The sequence below is a fragment of the Cucurbita pepo genome, unplaced genomic scaffold (assembly GCF_057944985.1).
Source record: "Cucurbita pepo subsp. pepo isolate OVF unplaced genomic scaffold, ASM5794498v1 scafford_8, whole genome shotgun sequence".
NCBI lineage: Eukaryota > Viridiplantae > Streptophyta > Magnoliopsida > Cucurbitales > Cucurbitaceae > Cucurbita > Cucurbita pepo.
Window position 1 is genome coordinate 5,396 of NW_028257913.1, and position 17,015 is coordinate 22,410.

Below are 17,015 nucleotides of genomic sequence, written 5' to 3' on the forward strand. Positions count from 1 at the left end.
AAGAGTGTGGAAACTCGGGACAAAAGTAAACAATTGGTTCCCTGCTAGGTTAAGGATGTGATGAGAGACTACAAGTAGATTGCTTGATCGTGACGAGAGGGTACTCTAGAGTTTAGAAGTAATAGAGAGATTATGGACCTAGGGAATCATGTATCTCATTCCCGCTTCTCTCGTTAGATGAATTTGGCATATATTAATACACATTTTGATTTCCCTCTTATTTTATAAACATTGACTGGCAAAATTTTTCCTATGATGGTGTTAATATAACACATGCGGAAGAAATTTGGATCTTAGGCACTCTAAGTACATCAATTATAGTAAATTAGCTGGCATGTTCAAAAGCATTAAAACTCAATGAGTTTGAATACTAACCTTCTGTCGCTCAAATTTCCTTCTTTTTTTTTTCACGAACCGGTTTCGAACCACCACTAGTGTCTTCTCCACTATCCTCCGGCCTTAGAACGAGATTGTGGAATCCGGTGAGTGACTAAACTTGGGAGGGATTTAGTAAATATGAAGAGAGTGTTTGTGAGAGGTTTTCCTCACGGTTTTTCCCAAAGTAAGACATTCCATGTACCATGATCACTCAATTTATAGAGTCATGTTTGCATGTTCATGCAAGTTTGAGTTAACCAAATTTTGACACTCAAATTCCACTCAAATATGTGGGGTTTATTTCGCAAGCATGCAAGTTTGGTTAAACCAAATTTTGACACCTCAAAATACCACTAACATGATTTTCCATTAAATGAAGTCAACATTTTTACTTTCTTCATTTTAATTCAACAATTAATTTCAAATTAAAGTAATATTAAATGATTAATTAAACTATTTAATTAATATTTAATATTAATTCAAATGTCAATCCCAATCAACACATATTTGAATAAAATATTTAAATCTTATTTAAATATCTCAAATTCTCTCTTTTTGTTTAATTTGTAAATAAAACAAAAATGCAGTTAAATATATCGTATATATGTAGCGCATATTCCCTAATTCGAATTCGAACACTTTGAACTCACTTGTCACACTATTCTATGGTTTAGTCCGATATAAGCTAGCAGAGGGACCTAATGGACCTATAGATCATGGGCTCCAACGATCCAAGATTAACCAGTTAAACTTCTTAACCTTGTTAACCAACATTCGTTAACTACTAGGACACTCCACTATAGCCTAGTAGTTGCACTCCCCTCACTATGGATATATTTCTGTCCATTTGATATAACCATGATTGGTAAGTCGATCCTTCACAGGTTGTTCGTTACTAGAGCTGGGTCAATTTACCGTTTTACCCCTGAAGTTACTTCTTGTTCCTTATGTCTCACTGATCCTCTAATGAACAATTGGTTTGTGGTCCAACCAGTGAACCGAATCACTCTCAGGCCAATGAGAGGGTGGGGGCCCTTTGTTCAACAACTGGAGTCAGTACTTAAAGGAAGTACCTCTCTTCTATCCCTAAAAGTGGGTAAGAGTGAATTCCTTCTTACACCCTATGTCCCCAGCTATTCGCCCAGTCTTACCCCTGAAATGGGAGGCAATAAGCATTTGTAAATGGTATCAGAGCCTTCTATTCATGAGGGAAGAGGAGTTACTCGATCTTTAAGAGCGATATCACAGAAACCAGGAGGAAGATATGAAAATTCAGAAGAATTTGGAGTATGTGATAGCTGAGCGAATAGCCCTTGTGTTCCAGGTGGTAAGACGCGGGAAGCGCAGTAAGTCCGTTGGCAAGCTTGGGTGCTTAGTCATATGAAAAATTCTGAAGAAAATCTTATCTACAACCTGACAACTTTACCAGAGACAAAACAAAGATTGACAACTTGTCAGCCACACAGTAAAGGCTCACATGCCAATTACTAATGTCGGTAAATTATTAGTCTTTTAAATTATTAGTTTACTTTATGTCTTATAGGAAAACAGATCTTGCAGGGGTCCTGTCCTCTTAGATTCAATCTTATCTCTTAGTTGACGTTTTTCAAATTTACGAACAAACTCGAAGTCTATAAAGGGACTTCATCAATGTAAAGAGGGCATCGATCGGCCGATAGCTCTCTCTTGAATATCAATTGAACAATTTAGAGAAAAATCATCCTACTCTTTTCTTATCTATCTTATGAACGAATTTCTTAGAAAGCTCAGAAAATCAAGCCATCTCAAATGCTCTACCGATGAAGAAGAAAGTTCAAATGAACATCGAAGGGGAGAAAATCTCACAATCTCAAATACTATCAATCAAGAATACCAGATTGCTAGAATCGAAGATCAACTCAAAAATTGGACTATTCCAAAGGTAGATCCTAAAACTATCTACCAAATTTCAACCTTCAATTTTACTCAAAGATCATGCATCAAATTCTCAGAGAAGAACATCCCAATTCATAGCAATAGGGAATCTCTGAATCTTTTTTCAAGATCTCTTATACTCCAACATCGTGAAAAGTTTAACTATCTCCATGTCGGTCTTGTCCAAGTCGCGGTAAAACCATTGTTCAGACTTGGATTAGATATCCCAGTCCTTATCTCCTTACGAGATAAGAGACATGAAGATTTCTCAAATTCTTTATTGGGAATGGTTCAATCCAATTTAGAGAATGGACCAGTCTATTTCAATTGTTATCCAAACTTTACTCTGTCTCTCCAGGACCCACACATATTATCAGCTCTCATGCTAGATTTACAGTCAAAAAATTTAAACATCAAGGCTGAAACCCATTCTTCAGTCGTTATATTCAGGGTTTATTATAAGCTCATGAATACAAACATTTCTCCAAGAGCATTAAGATCCTCACCAAAAGGATGGACTATGCTCATAGAAGCAAATATTGGAAAATCATCAGTGACTGTCCCAAAAACACTCTCTTGGGATCAAATAACCAGAAGCACTCTCTGGAAAATAGAAGATGCAAATCTTCCAAAGAGGAAAGAATCTCAAAACCCAGTCCAAATTATCGAACATGACGATGGAAGCGTTGAAATAAAATTCAGCGAAGAACCTTCGTCAGAGTCAAAAGTAAAAGAATTCCTGAGTTCTAGACCAAGTACTTCAGGAATATCAAGATCAATGTATGACCCCTTAAAGGTAAAAGAGGTCAGTTATGATCAAAAAAGGGCGTCAATCCACTATGAAGATGGCTCAAGGTCTCCAACCCATACGGATATGGATACTCAATCCGTCTACGAAAGCCAGCTAAATGTCATTACAGCTGATTTCCAGATAGACAAAGAATTTTTGAAAGCAGATTTTATGTCAACTACCAACTCTTCAAAAAGAAATGCCTTCTTCCAAACCTACAAAGAGGCTGAGCGAAATGAATTAAGAGCTCAGTGGTATTCTCATATGGAAGCCATCAAAGAAAATATACCATTCTTCGAATGGTTTGAAGAAAATATTCTGCAGGTATGCACCTTGACCCAGAGGAGTTGGAAGACTACCAAAAGAGGCGAGGTATATTCGAAACATCCTCCGTTAGAAGAAGTCGAATTCGACAACTACTACGGAGAAAAGGTCAAAGCTAGCCCTTTCAAACATATTCCGGAAGGACTAGAAAAGGGTAATCCGACCCTAAAGGATATCAAGAATATCCAGCATCAAAACAATTATTCAAATAAGATTTTATCCACGATCGCTACTCAACTTGAAAGTATCGAGGGAAAAATCTCAAAGAAATCAGGTACTCAGCAAGAACAGGCAAGCAGCTCTGTACCAAAGGTTGATGAGTCAATACCAATACTCAGACCGGCAAATCTCGAAATATTTACAAAAAGGATTTCAAAAGAAGAGGCTGCAATGGCCAAGATAGAGGAAAAGTTAGACAGGATATTAAATCCCGCCATGACGCCTCAAGATTCATCTGTCAATGTCGTTAACAATGACGACGAGAACCAAGAATTCGAAGACGAGATTGCAAACGAGAGAGAAGAACCTTTCTACAATCGAATTGAAAGGATCTCTAGAAGAAGTCAAAATAATGCCAGTAATCAGAAAAACTGGTATCCTCAACCGTCTTTTCCGGATATCCAGTTCGAAGAAAAGACACTACAAACTCAAGCTCATTACGATGGTTTAGCAATCTATGAATGGAATATCGATTGATTGTCTGACTATCTGATAATGAATGTTGTAAATGAAATGATGATGGCCGCAGGCGCGTATAAATTACAAGGCCATAAATCCGACCATCAGATAGCTCAAGTTTTGGTAACCGGATTTACCGGGCAACTCAAGGATTGGTGGGACAAATATCTCGACGAAACAACCCGCCAACAGATATTAAACCACTATGTCATTAGACCAACTACTCAAATTATCAAAGAAGGTCCATCAACTAGGACCGAGGTACAACATGAAAGGGTAGAGGATGCTGTCAACACCCTCATATATACCCTCATAGAATTCTTCGTCGGCGACCCTCTAAAATACCAGGAGAGATCCGCTGAGATACTCATGAATCTGAAATGTCCTACCTTAGGTGATTTCAGGTGGTACAAAGACATGTACTTCAGCAAAGTTCTTATTAGAACAGATAGTTCGTTGGAATTCTGGAAAGAGAATTTCGTCAATGGACTACCAAAACACTTCTCAAGGAGGATCAAAGATGGTCTTAAGACAAAGTACAATGGAACAATTCCATGGCAAACTTTGTCATACGGATCCATAGCATCCTTCATCATAGAAGAAGGACTCAGACTTTGTAATGAGTCAAAGATTCAAAACAAGCTCAATTCTTCGATATCAAACAGAAAAGAGCTTGGTAGATTTTGCGATCAATATGGATGCAAGGGAATAGAAGCTCCCTCAACCTCCAGACGGAAGAAGGTTAAGACGCATCCAAAACCTTATCATTCATACAGGCCTAGAGAAACATATCGGAGTAAACCCATGCAGTCTCAGAAGCCAACATACTCAAGAAGGAAGTATATTCCTACAAAAACCCATAGAGGAAAGAAAAAGCAAACTTGCTTCAAATGTCGTGAAGAAGGACACTATGCTAACAAGTGTCCAATCAAAGGAAAGATCAATGAGTTGGATATAGATCAAGAGCTGAAAAATCAGCTATTACGACTGACCCTAACTGACTCAGAGCAATCAAGCGAGGGAGAAATCCTCGAACTCCAAGAAGAATCTGATTCATATTCTAGCACAGAATACGAATCAGAACAAGAAGGAAAAAGGACGTGCGAAGGATGCATAAATGTCCTTACCAAGGATCAAGAAATTCTACTCGAAGTAGTAGAAAAAGTTCAAGACCCAGAAATTCAACAGAAGATTGCTCAACGACTTAGGGATGCGAAGACAATCTCTAGGCCAACTGAAAGGGAAGAAAGAAATCCCTACAGACTCCAATTTGTTCTCCAAAGATTTGAAAAACCGAGGGAACTCACTACTCAAGATTTACAAAGAGAGATTAATAATCTCAAACAAGAGGTACAGGCGCTAAGATCTGAAACCAGGTCAGAATCTTATACGCTTCGTCAAGAAATTCTCAATCTTCAGGAAAGGCTGCCAGCACAAAAGGAAACGGCGCAACCGAACCTGGATGAAGAAGATTTTCAAAGTTCCTTCGTTGGAGCCATCACCACTTCTCAATTTCAAAAATGGTACGCTCTCGTTACCTTAAAAATTTATGATTTCAAAATCACACTAAAGGCTCTCATAGATACTGGAGCCGATCAAAATTGCATTCAAGAAGGCTTAATACCTACAAAGTATTTTGAAAAAACTACTGAGGGCCTTAGAGGTGCTAACAACAACAAACTCAAAATTAATTACAAACTATCAAAAGTTCATGTTTGCAATGATGGAATTTGCTTCGTAAATTCCTTCCTTCTAGTAAAAGAACTAATCCTAGGTACTCCTTTCATTACTCAATTATATCCTTTTAGAATAACTGAAAAAGGGTTAGAATCAAAAGCCTTAGGAAAGAAGATAAAATTTAACTTTCTTTCCGCCATAAGGATTAGCGAAATAAATAACCTTCAAAAGAATACAATTATTCAATCAATAAATGTATTAAATTATAAAGAAAAACAAATTTCTTTTTTGAAATAAGAAATTTCATTCAAAAGAATAGAAGAACAAATTCAAAACAAAACTGTCCAGTTTAAAATCAAAACTTTACAAACTCAATTAGAAAAAGAAGTTTGTTCAAATATCCCAAATGCATTTTGGAATAGGAAACAACATATTGTTGATCTTCCTTATATCAAAGCTTTCGAGGAGAAAAATATTCCTACAAAAGCCCGACCTATTCAAATGAATAAAGAATTACTAACGTTCTGCAAAGCAGAAATTAATGATCTTTTGTTTTGAAATCTTCATGTCTCTTATCTCGTAAGGAGATAAGGACTGGAATATCTAATCCAAGTCTGAACAATGGTTTTACCGCGACTTGGACAAGACCGACATGGAGATAGTTAAACTCTTCACGATGTTGGAGTATAAGAGATCTTGACGGGGAAGTATCCCGATACACATTACATACATACATGCACGAGGTCCCATGATTTTTATTCACTACATATAGTTCAAGTAATCATACTATAGCCAGAGTATTCTTAGTTTATTGGATTTAGATTAGTGATCGTAAAGTTCACTTTATTCAATAACAATCTTTACTTGATAAACAACAATAATAACTTTATTGAAAATAGAATATGTTTTTGTTTACAAACTATATGTTTTAGGGCATAAAACCCAACATCCTAGAGATTCAGGGTGTGACATGATGCAAATTGGAGACGCCACAAGCATATGTCTCTTTTGAAAGCTTTTGGCCTGAAACGCAGCACTTATGGCTCCGTGATAGGTGCAAACGTGGAACTGTAGGAACTTGTCTTTGAACGGCTAAAGATGATGGAATTTACTTGAGAAACTTTCTTGCTAATGTTGATGAATTGATTCACAAGTGGAACTATAAAAGTTAGAGAAGCTTTATTATCTCCTTTTGGTGGAATTATCCTTCCGGAACCAATGAAAAATAATGGAATAACACAAAAATGTTGTTTTTTTTTGTATGAAATTTATTTCGTAACGAAGTGTATTGTTGTTCTCCAAAATTTTAAATTATGAAGAAAAACAAAATATTATATTTGTATATGAATACAAGTTTTCAAAGTTGTAATATAGTTTTTATATTAAAACTAAAAAAAATGATGATTTTTACGGACCAATCTGAGAGAGAGTTTAGAACAATAAAATCTAAAATAGGTATTAAAAGCTCATGTTTCTGCCGTCTTCACATCGATCTTAGAATAGGATGGTAGGCACAATCCTTGAATTTCCATATATCTTATTAAAAGTTTCACATATTACATTGTAGTTCCACAATCTTTCTTGATGTCCGATTTTCAAGAATTTGGATCTCGGACCAAAACTAAAAATATGAAAAAGCAAACAAAAAAAATGAAAAGTAACATAAAATAAAACATGAAAATTCGATAAAATATAAATTTAAAGGAAGATAAACAACACCAAAATTAAATACAAAATAATATTTAATTACAAGAGGGTCCTCTTAAATTTCTTTATAAATGCGAAAATGGTGTTGGGATATACGAACACAACTAGTGAGGCAAACACCTTATATCGTGTAAAGTTATATTATTCGGTTAGTAATGCAATCACACACAATATATGACTGTGACCTATCGTTTAAACCATAGCATGACCTTAGGCTTTTTTCAATTCTTGGCAGAGTTGGATGCATGGTACTTTTCTACACACGGCCCACGTACGCATACATGGACCCTTCAGACGGATTGGTATACGTGCCCCTTAGGCCGGACTTTGTCGGGCACAACACAATACACGTGACTGGACCCTCATAAAAGAAAAGGTCTTCATGATAACATGTCGAACATATATATCGAAGGTATGCATCCGTACTAACTTAACATAACGGGGAAGTATCCCGATACACATGACATACATACATACATGCACGAGGTCCCATGATTTTTATTCACTACATATAGTTCAAGTAATCATACTATAGCCAGAGTGTTCTTAGTTTATTGGATTTAGATTAGTGGTCGTAAAGTTCACTTTATTCAATAACAATCTTCACTTGATAAACAACAATAATAACTTTATTGAAAATAGAATATGTTTTTGTTTACAAACTATACGTTTTAGGGCATAAAACCCAACATCCTAGAGATTCAGGGTGTGACATGATGAAATCAAAACCCCATAACGGTTCTCCCAACAGGCATTGAGTAATTCTTGCGAAAGAAGTCTTGCGCAATTCCTGTTTGAAACTATAGTTCTAGAATTTTTTGAACTTATCTGTTCTACCTCACCCTAAAATTTCTAAGGTCCTCGTAAAAAGTTTGAAAGTTCAACTTAAAAAAATAAATCGGGAATTTAATACCTTGTTGGACTTGGGTGCTATACCATATGTAAGCTATGAATTGCTTTCTCTATTTTATATTTTCTACCGGGAAGTATTCATATTTTGTTGTCCATTTTATGAGAGTGTTTTAAAAATCAATGAAATATTTATTATTCTTGGGCTAATAACTATTATCTATTCAAGGAATTTTGTTATTGAAAAGCTAATAAATCTCTCAAATTATCCCAAAATTAACGTTAAATTGTGTTGCATAACGGAAATTAGTTAAATGATTGAGTTTTCTTGCAACCATAGCATGCATTTACATAGTTTCTTGTATGTACTATAAGTCCGTATATTTATTCACATGTCCAACACAAATTGGTAGTTAAGCTAAAGGTTGATTAGGAAATGATAAAGAATATTGTCGTTTTCTTTCTTTTCACGGTGGCTTTAGTTGGGGCTCAGGTTCCAAGGGTCGCGTTACCACCACCAGGACCTTCTAGATATTACATTCATGTGGTTAACGGGCTAAGCAAGCTTGGGTTGCTTGTGCATTGTCAGTCTAAAGACGACGACTTGGGGTATCATCGTTTGCTTCATCGTGGAGATGATTACCAGTGGAACTTCAAGGTTAGCTTTTGGGGATCAACCCTCTATTGGTGCAAATTGGAGACGCCACAAGCATATGTCTCATTTGAAAGCTTTTGGCCTGAAACGCAGCACTTATGGCTCCGTGATAGGTGCAAACGTGGAACTGTAGGAACTTGTCTTTGGACGGCTAAAGATGATGGAATTTACTTGAGAAACTTTCTTGCTAATGTTGATGAATTGATTCACAAGTGGAACTATAAAAGTTAGAGAAGCTTTATTATCTCCTTTTGGTGGAATTATCCTTCCGGAACCAATGAAAAATAATGGAATAACACAAAAATGTTGTTTTTTTTTTTTTTTTGTATGAAATTTATTTCGTAACGAAGTGTATTGTTGTTCTCCAAAATTTTAAATTATGAAGAAAAACAAAATATTATATTTGTATATGAATACAAGTTTTCAAAGTTGTAATATAGTTTTTATATTAAAACTAAAAAAAATGATGATTTTTACGGACCAATCTGAGAGAGAGTTTAGAACAATAAAATCTAAAATAGGTATTAAAAGCTCATGTTTCTGCCGTCTTCACATCGATCTTAGAATAGGATGGTAGGCACAATCCTTGAATTTCCATATATCTTATTAAAAGTTTCACATATTACATTGTAGTTCCACAATCTTTCTTGATGTCCGATTTTCAAGAATTTGGATCTCGGACCAAAACTAAAAATATGAAAAAGCAAACAAAAAAAATGAAAAGTAACATAAAATAAAACATGAAAATTCGATAAAATATAAATTTAAAGGAAGATAAACAACACCAAAATTAAATACAAAATAATATTTAATTACAAGAGGGTCCTCTTAAATTTCTTTATAAATGCGAAAATGGTGTTGGGATATACGAACACAACTAGTGAGGCAAACACCTTATATCGTGTAAAGTTATATTATTCGGTTAGTAATGCAATCACACACAATATATGACTGTGACCTATCGTTTAAACCATAGCATGACCTTAGGCTTTTTTCAATTCTTGGCAGAGTTGGATGCATGGTACTTTTCTACACACGGCCCACGTACGCATACATGGACCCTTCAGACGGATTGGTATACGTGCCCCTTAGGCCGGACTTTGTCGGGCACAACACAATACACGTGACTGGACCCTCATAAAAGAAAAGGTCTTCATGATAACATGTCGAACATATATATCGAAGGTATGCATCCGTACTAACTTAACATAACGGGGAAGTATCCCGATACACATGACATACATACATACATGCACGAGGTCCCATGATTTTTATTCACTACATATAGTTCAAGTAATCATACTATAGCCAGAGTGTTCTTAGTTTATTGGATTTAGATTAGTGGTCGTAAAGTTCACTTTATTCAATAACAATCTTCACTTGATAAACAACAATAATAACTTTATTGAAAATAGAATATGTTTTTGTTTACAAACTATACGTTTTAGGGCATAAAACCCAACATCCTAGAGATTCAGGGTGTGACATGATGAAATCAAAACCCCATAACGGTTCTCCCAATAGGCATTGAGTAATTCTTGCGAAAGAAGTCTTGCGCAATTCCTGTTTGAAACTATAGTTCTAGAATTTTTTGAACTTATCTGTTCTACCTCACCCTAAAATTTCTAAGGTCCTCGTAAAAAGTTTGAAAGTTCAACTTAAAAAAATAAATCGGGAATTTAATACCTTGTTGGACTTGGGTGCTATACCATATGTAAGCTATGAATTGCTTTCTCTATTTTATATTTTCTACCGGGAAGTATTCATATTTTGTTGTCCATTTTATGAGAGTGTTTTAAAAATCAATGAAATATTTATTATTCTTGGGCTAATAACTATTATCTATTCAAGGAATTTTGTTATTGAAAAGCTAATAAATCTCTCAAATTATCCCAAAATTAACCTTAAATTGTGTTGCATAACGGAAATTAGTTAAATGATTGAGTTTTCTTGCAACCATAGCATGCATTTACATAGTTTCTTGTATGTACTATAAGTCCGTATATTTATTCACATGTCCAACACAAATTGGTAGTTAAGCTAAAGGTTGATTAGGAAATGATAAAGAATATTGTCGTTTTCTTTCTTTTCACGGTGGCTTTAGTTGGGGCTCAGGTTCCAAGGGTCGCGTTACCACCACCAGGACCTTCTAGATATTACATTCATGTGGTTAACGGGCTAAGCAAGCTTGGGTTGCTTGTGCATTGTCAGTCTAAAGACGACGACTTGGGGTATCATCGTTTGCTTCATCGTGGAGATGATTACCAGTGGAACTTCAAGGTTAGCTTTTGGGGATCAACCCTCTATTGGTGCAAATTGGAGACGCCACAAGCATATGTCTCATTTGAAAGCTTTTGGCCTGAAACGCAGCACTTATGGCTCCGTGATAGGTGCAAATGTGGAACTGTAGGAACTTGTCTTTGGACGGCTAAAGATGATGGAATTTACTTGAGAAACTTTCTTGCTAATGTTGATGAATTGATTCACAAGTGGAACTATAAAAGTTAGAGAAGCTTTATTATCTCCTTTTGGTGGAATTATCCTTCCGGAACCAACGAAAAATAATGGAATAACACAAAAATGTTGTTTTTTTTTTTTGTATGAAATTTATTTCGTAACGAAGTGTATTGTTGTTCTCCAAAATTTTAAATTATGAAGAAAAACAAAATATTATATTTGTATATGAATACAAGTTTTCAAAGTTGTAATATAGTTTTTATATTAAAACTAAAAAAAATGATGATTTTTACGGACCAATCTGAGAGAGAGTTTAGAACAATAAAATCTAAAATAGGTATTAAAAGCTCATGTTTCTGCCGTCTTCACATCGATCTTAGAATAGGATGGTAGGCACAATCCTTGAATTTCCATATATCTTATTAAAAGTTTCACATATTACATTGTAGTTCCACAATCTTTCTTGATGTCCGATTTTCAAGAATTTGGATCTCGGACCAAAACTAAAAATATGAAAAAGCAAACAAAAAAAATGAAAAGTAACATAAAATAAAACATGAAAATTCGATAAAATATAAATTTAAAGGAAGATAAACAACACCAAAATTAAATACAAAATAATATTTAATTACAAGAGGGTCCTCTTAAATTTCTTTATAAATGCGAAAATGGTGTTGGGATATACGAACACAACTAGTGAGGCAAACACCTTATATCGTGTAAAGTTATATTATTCGGTTAGTAATGCAATCACACACAATATATGACTGTGACCTATCGTTTAAACCATAGCATGACCTTAGGCTTTTTTCAATTCTTGGCAGAGTTGGATGCATGGTACTTTTCTACACACGGCCCACGTACGCATACATGGACCCTTCAGACGGATTGGTATACGTGCCCCTTAGGCCGGACTTTGTCGGGCACAACACAATACACGTGACTGGACCCTCATAAAAGAAAAGGTCTTCATGATAACATGTCGAACATATATATCGAAGGTATGCATCCGTACTAACTTAACATAACGGGGAAGTATCCCGATACACATGACATACATACATACATGCACGAGGTCCCATGATTTTTATTCACTACATATAGTTCAAGTAATCATACTATAGCCAGAGTGTTCTTAGTTTATTGGATTTAGATTAGTGGTCGTAAAGTTCACTTTATTCAATAACAATCTTCACTTGATAAACAACAATAATAACTTTATTGAAAATAGAATATGTTTTTGTTTACAAACTATACGTTTTAGGGCATAAAACCCAACATCCTAGAGATTCAGGGTGTGACATGATGAAATCAAAACCCCATAACGGTTCTCCCAACAGGCATTGAGTAATTCTTGCGAAAGAAGTCTTGCGCAATTCCTGTTTGAAACTATAGTTCTAGAATTTTTTGAACTTATCTGTTCTACCTCACCCTAAAATTTCTAAGGTCCTCGTAAAAAGTTTGAAAGTTCAACTTAAAAAAATAAATCGGGAATTTAATACCTTGACTGACTTGGGTGCTATACCATATGTAATCTATGAATTGCTTTCTCTATTTTATATTTTCTACCGGGAAGTATTCATATTTTGTTGTCCATTTTATGAGAGTGTTTTAAAAATCAATGAAATATTTATTATTCTTGGGCTAATAACTATTATCTATTCAAGGAATTTTGTTATTGAAAATCTAATAAATCTCTCAAATTATCCCAAAATTAACCTTAAATTGTGTTGCATAACGGAAATTAGTTAAATGATTGAGTTTTCTTGCAACCATAGCATGCATTTACATAGTTTCTTGCATGTACTATAAGTACGCATATTTATTCACATGTCCAACACAAATTGGTAGTTAAGCTAAAGGTTGATTAGGAAATGATAAAGAATATTGTCGTTTTCTTTCTTTTCACGGTGGCTTTAGTTGGGGCTCAGGTTCCAAGGGTCGCGTTACCACCACCAGGACCTTCTAGATATTACATTCATGTGGTTAATGGGCTAAGCAAACTTGGGTTGCTTGTGCATTGTCAGTCTAAAGACGATGACTTGGGGTATCATCGTTTGCTTAATCATGGAGATGATTACCAGTGGAACTTCAAGGTTAGCTTTTGGGGATCAACCCTCTATTGGTGCAAATTGGAGACGCCACAAGCATATGTCTCTTTTGAAATTTTTTGGCCTGAAACGCAACACTTATGGCTCCGTGATAGGTGCAAACGTGGAACTGTAGGAACTTGTCTTTGGACGGCTAAAGATGATGGAATTTACTTGAGAAACTTTCTTGCTAATGTTGATGAATTGATTCACAAGTGGAACTATAAAAGTTAGAGAAGCTTTATTTATCTCCTTTTGGTGGAATTATCCTTCCGGAACCAATGAAAAATAATGGAATAACACAAAAATGTTGTTTTTTTTTTATGAAATTTATTTCGTAACGAAGTGTATTGTTGTTCTCCAAAATTTTAAATTATGAAGAAAAACAAAATATTATATTTGTATATGAATACAAGTTTTCAAAATTGTAATATAGTTTTTATATTAAAACTAAAAAAAATGATGATTTTTACGGACCAATCTGAGAGAGAGTTTGGAACAATAAAATCTAAAATAGGTATTAAAAGCTCATGTTTCTGCCATCTTCACATCGATCTTAGAATAGGATGGTAGGCACAATCCTTGGATTTCCATATATCTTATTAAAAGTTTCACATATTACATTGTAGTTCCACAATCTTTCTTGATGTCCGATTTTCAAGAATTTGGATCTCGGACCAAAACTAAAAATATGAAAAAGCAAACAAAAAAAATGAAAAGTAACATAAAATAAAACATGAAAATTCGATAAAATATAAATTTAAAGGAAGATAAACAACACCAAAATTAAATACAAAATAATATTTAATTACAAGAGGGTCCTCTTAAATTTCTTTATAAATGCGAAAATGGTGTTGGGATATACGAACACAACTAGTGAGGCAAACACCTTATATCGTGTAAAGTTATATTATTCGGTTAGTAATGCAATCACACACAATATATGACTGTGACCTATCGTTTAAACCATAGCATGACCTTAGGCTTTTTTCAATTCTTGGCAGAGTTGGATGCATGGTACTTTTCTACACACGGCCCACGTACGCATACATGGACCCTTCAGACGGATTGGTATACGTGCCCCTTAGGCCGGACTTTGTCGGGCACAACACAATACACGTGACTGGACCCTCATAAAAGAAAAGGTCTTCATGATAACATGTCGAACATATATATCGAAGGTATGCATCCGTACTAACTTAACATAACGGGGAAGTATCCTGATACACATGACATACATACATGCACGAGGTCCCATGATTTTTATTCACTACATATAGTTCAAGTAATCATACTATAGCCAGAGTGTTCTTAGTTTATTGGATTTAGATTAGTGATCGTAATGTTCACTTTATTCAATAACAATCTTTACTTGATAAACAGCAATAATAACTTTATTGAAAATAGAATATGTTTTTATTACAAACTATACGTTTTAGGGCGTGGTACTTTTCTTCAATTCTCTAACAATCTTTGTGAAGCTAACTCGTTTATGTTTGCTCATAATGCAGTTCTCACAAGGACTCATAACAATCTCCGCATCAAATACACCTTGTTCATAGCCGACGATTTTTCGTACATATTCGACAGCGTCTTCAACAGACCTGACGTTGTCTTCTCCTTAATAATGTTGAACGCCATGTTTCTCGATAGCGTCAACCGGATCAGCCCCAAGGCTTGTCGATCCTTGAGCTTCCATTGTTCCGTGGTCATGGTATCCGGCTTCACCCCCAACAGAGGTTCGTGAAGATCTTTCTGGTACAGACAATCTTCAATCTGCATTTTCCAGAAACCGAAATCGGATCCATCGAACTTCTCAATTCCAATCTTTGAACTTTCCATCTTCACAGATCGTGGCGAGTTTCGCCTGACTCTGACTTCCGCCTGCCTCTGATACCAGTTGTTAGGATCGATATCAGTCGTTAACTCTGATACCAGTTGTTAGGATCGATATCAGTCGTTAGCTCTGATACCAATTGTTAGGATCACACAACAACGCACACGCTCGATCTAGATGAACACAAAGAATGTGATAGAGAAAATTGCAAGGAGAACTCTGGCTAAAAGGATTCTTCTTTTTTATCGATGACTTCAGGTATGTACAACAAGAGAGAGTATAGAGAATAGAAAAGTACATTTTCAAAGCTCTACCGGACCAGATATATATATATGGTATAGTTTACTATATATAGCTTTATCAGATTTAGCCATCTACTATATATAGCTATTTACCATATATAGCTTTACCGGATATAACTTTACCATATATAGCTTTACCATATATAGCTTTACTATATATAGCTTTACCAAATATAGCTTTACTTGATATAACCGTTGACCAAGCTATAAATAAGTATCAGGCTCCATAACATAACACTTTTAACCAATCTTTCAATCCTATTGAGATTAATGTGGCCTAGTCTTAAGTACCAAAGATAGGTATTAGAAGAAATCTTTTGTCGTTTATTTTGAGTTTCAGCTGTTTTAAACATCTCGGTATTTAAAATAGCTTTTGTTTCGCTCGGTTTTAACATATATAAGTTGTTTTCTAGTTTTGCAGAACAAATATGAATACCTCTTTTGCAAATGAACACTTCATTGATTTCAAAAGATACTTTATACAATTGTTCTAATAAACAAGAGATAGATATTAGATTTCTTTTCATTTTAGGAACAAAAAGTACATTATCTAATATAATGAATCTATCTCCAAAAAACAACTTTAAATTTCCTACTAATCTTGCTGAGACAACCTCTCCTGTTCCAACCCTGAGTCTTATCTCGCTGTCTGCAAGCATTCTCCAGGAGCTAGTTTCCTGGTAAAAAGAACAAATTTGATTAGTCGCCCCTGAATCTAGTATCCAAGTTGAGTTTTCATACTCTACTAAACATATTTATACAACGAGTAAATCATATTTACCTTGTTGTGTCTTTTCGTCTTTCTTCTCTGCAAGGTATTTTGGGCAGTTTCTCTTCCAGTGCTCGTTTTCGTTAAATGGAAACATTTTCCTTTATCTGCTTTTTGAACCATGTGTTTGCGGTTAGTAGGAATCTTATTTTTCCCTTTACCCTTTACCCTTCTTCTTCATCAAAACACTTTCAGAAGTTGAAGGTCCAGACTTATTTTTGAGGATGATCCTCGTAATAATTTCATGGAAATAGCAACATTTGCTTCTCCTGTTTGTCCCTTGTTCGTTAAGAGGGACTGATAAGTCTGTAGCTCATTGAGAAGAGCAGTCAAGTTATGTTATATTTTGTTCATTACCACATTGGTGCGGAACTGGAAGAAGCTCTTCGAAAGAGACATCATGATAAAACTGACTTGACTCTTCTCATCAATGACAACTTCATTTTCTTTTGCCACATTGAAATGGACCATCATGTCCAGGACATGTTCTCTAACTGAGGTCTCTTCTTTCATACGGCAGTTGTAAATGTATTTTATGGTTTCATGTCTAAGGGAGAAGGATGGTTGTCCAAACATCCCTTTTAGAGA

The 17,015-nt window shown here is 35.1% G+C and overlaps 3 protein-coding genes across 3 annotated transcripts; all 3 read left to right on the forward strand.

Moving 5' to 3' along the window:
• Positions 1 to 8,753: 8,753 nt before the first annotated feature.
• LOC147785970 (S-protein homolog 1-like) lies at positions 8,754 to 9,203 on the forward strand. The gene has a single exon (XM_087120912.1). The coding sequence runs from the start codon at positions 8,754 to 8,756 to the stop codon at positions 9,201 to 9,203; it is 450 nt and encodes a 149-aa protein (XP_086977038.1).
• Positions 9,204 to 11,030: 1,827 nt separating this feature from the next.
• On the forward strand, positions 11,031 to 11,480 carry LOC147785971 (S-protein homolog 1-like). Its single transcript, XM_087120913.1, has one exon. It carries the CDS (start codon positions 11,031 to 11,033, stop codon positions 11,478 to 11,480), a length of 450 nt encoding a protein of 149 aa, XP_086977039.1.
• Positions 11,481 to 13,303: 1,823 nt separating this feature from the next.
• On the forward strand, positions 13,304 to 13,753 carry LOC147785972 (S-protein homolog 1-like). The gene has a single exon (XM_087120914.1). It carries the CDS (start codon positions 13,304 to 13,306, stop codon positions 13,751 to 13,753), a length of 450 nt encoding a protein of 149 aa, XP_086977040.1.
• The last annotated feature ends 3,262 nt before the right edge of the window (positions 13,754 to 17,015 follow it).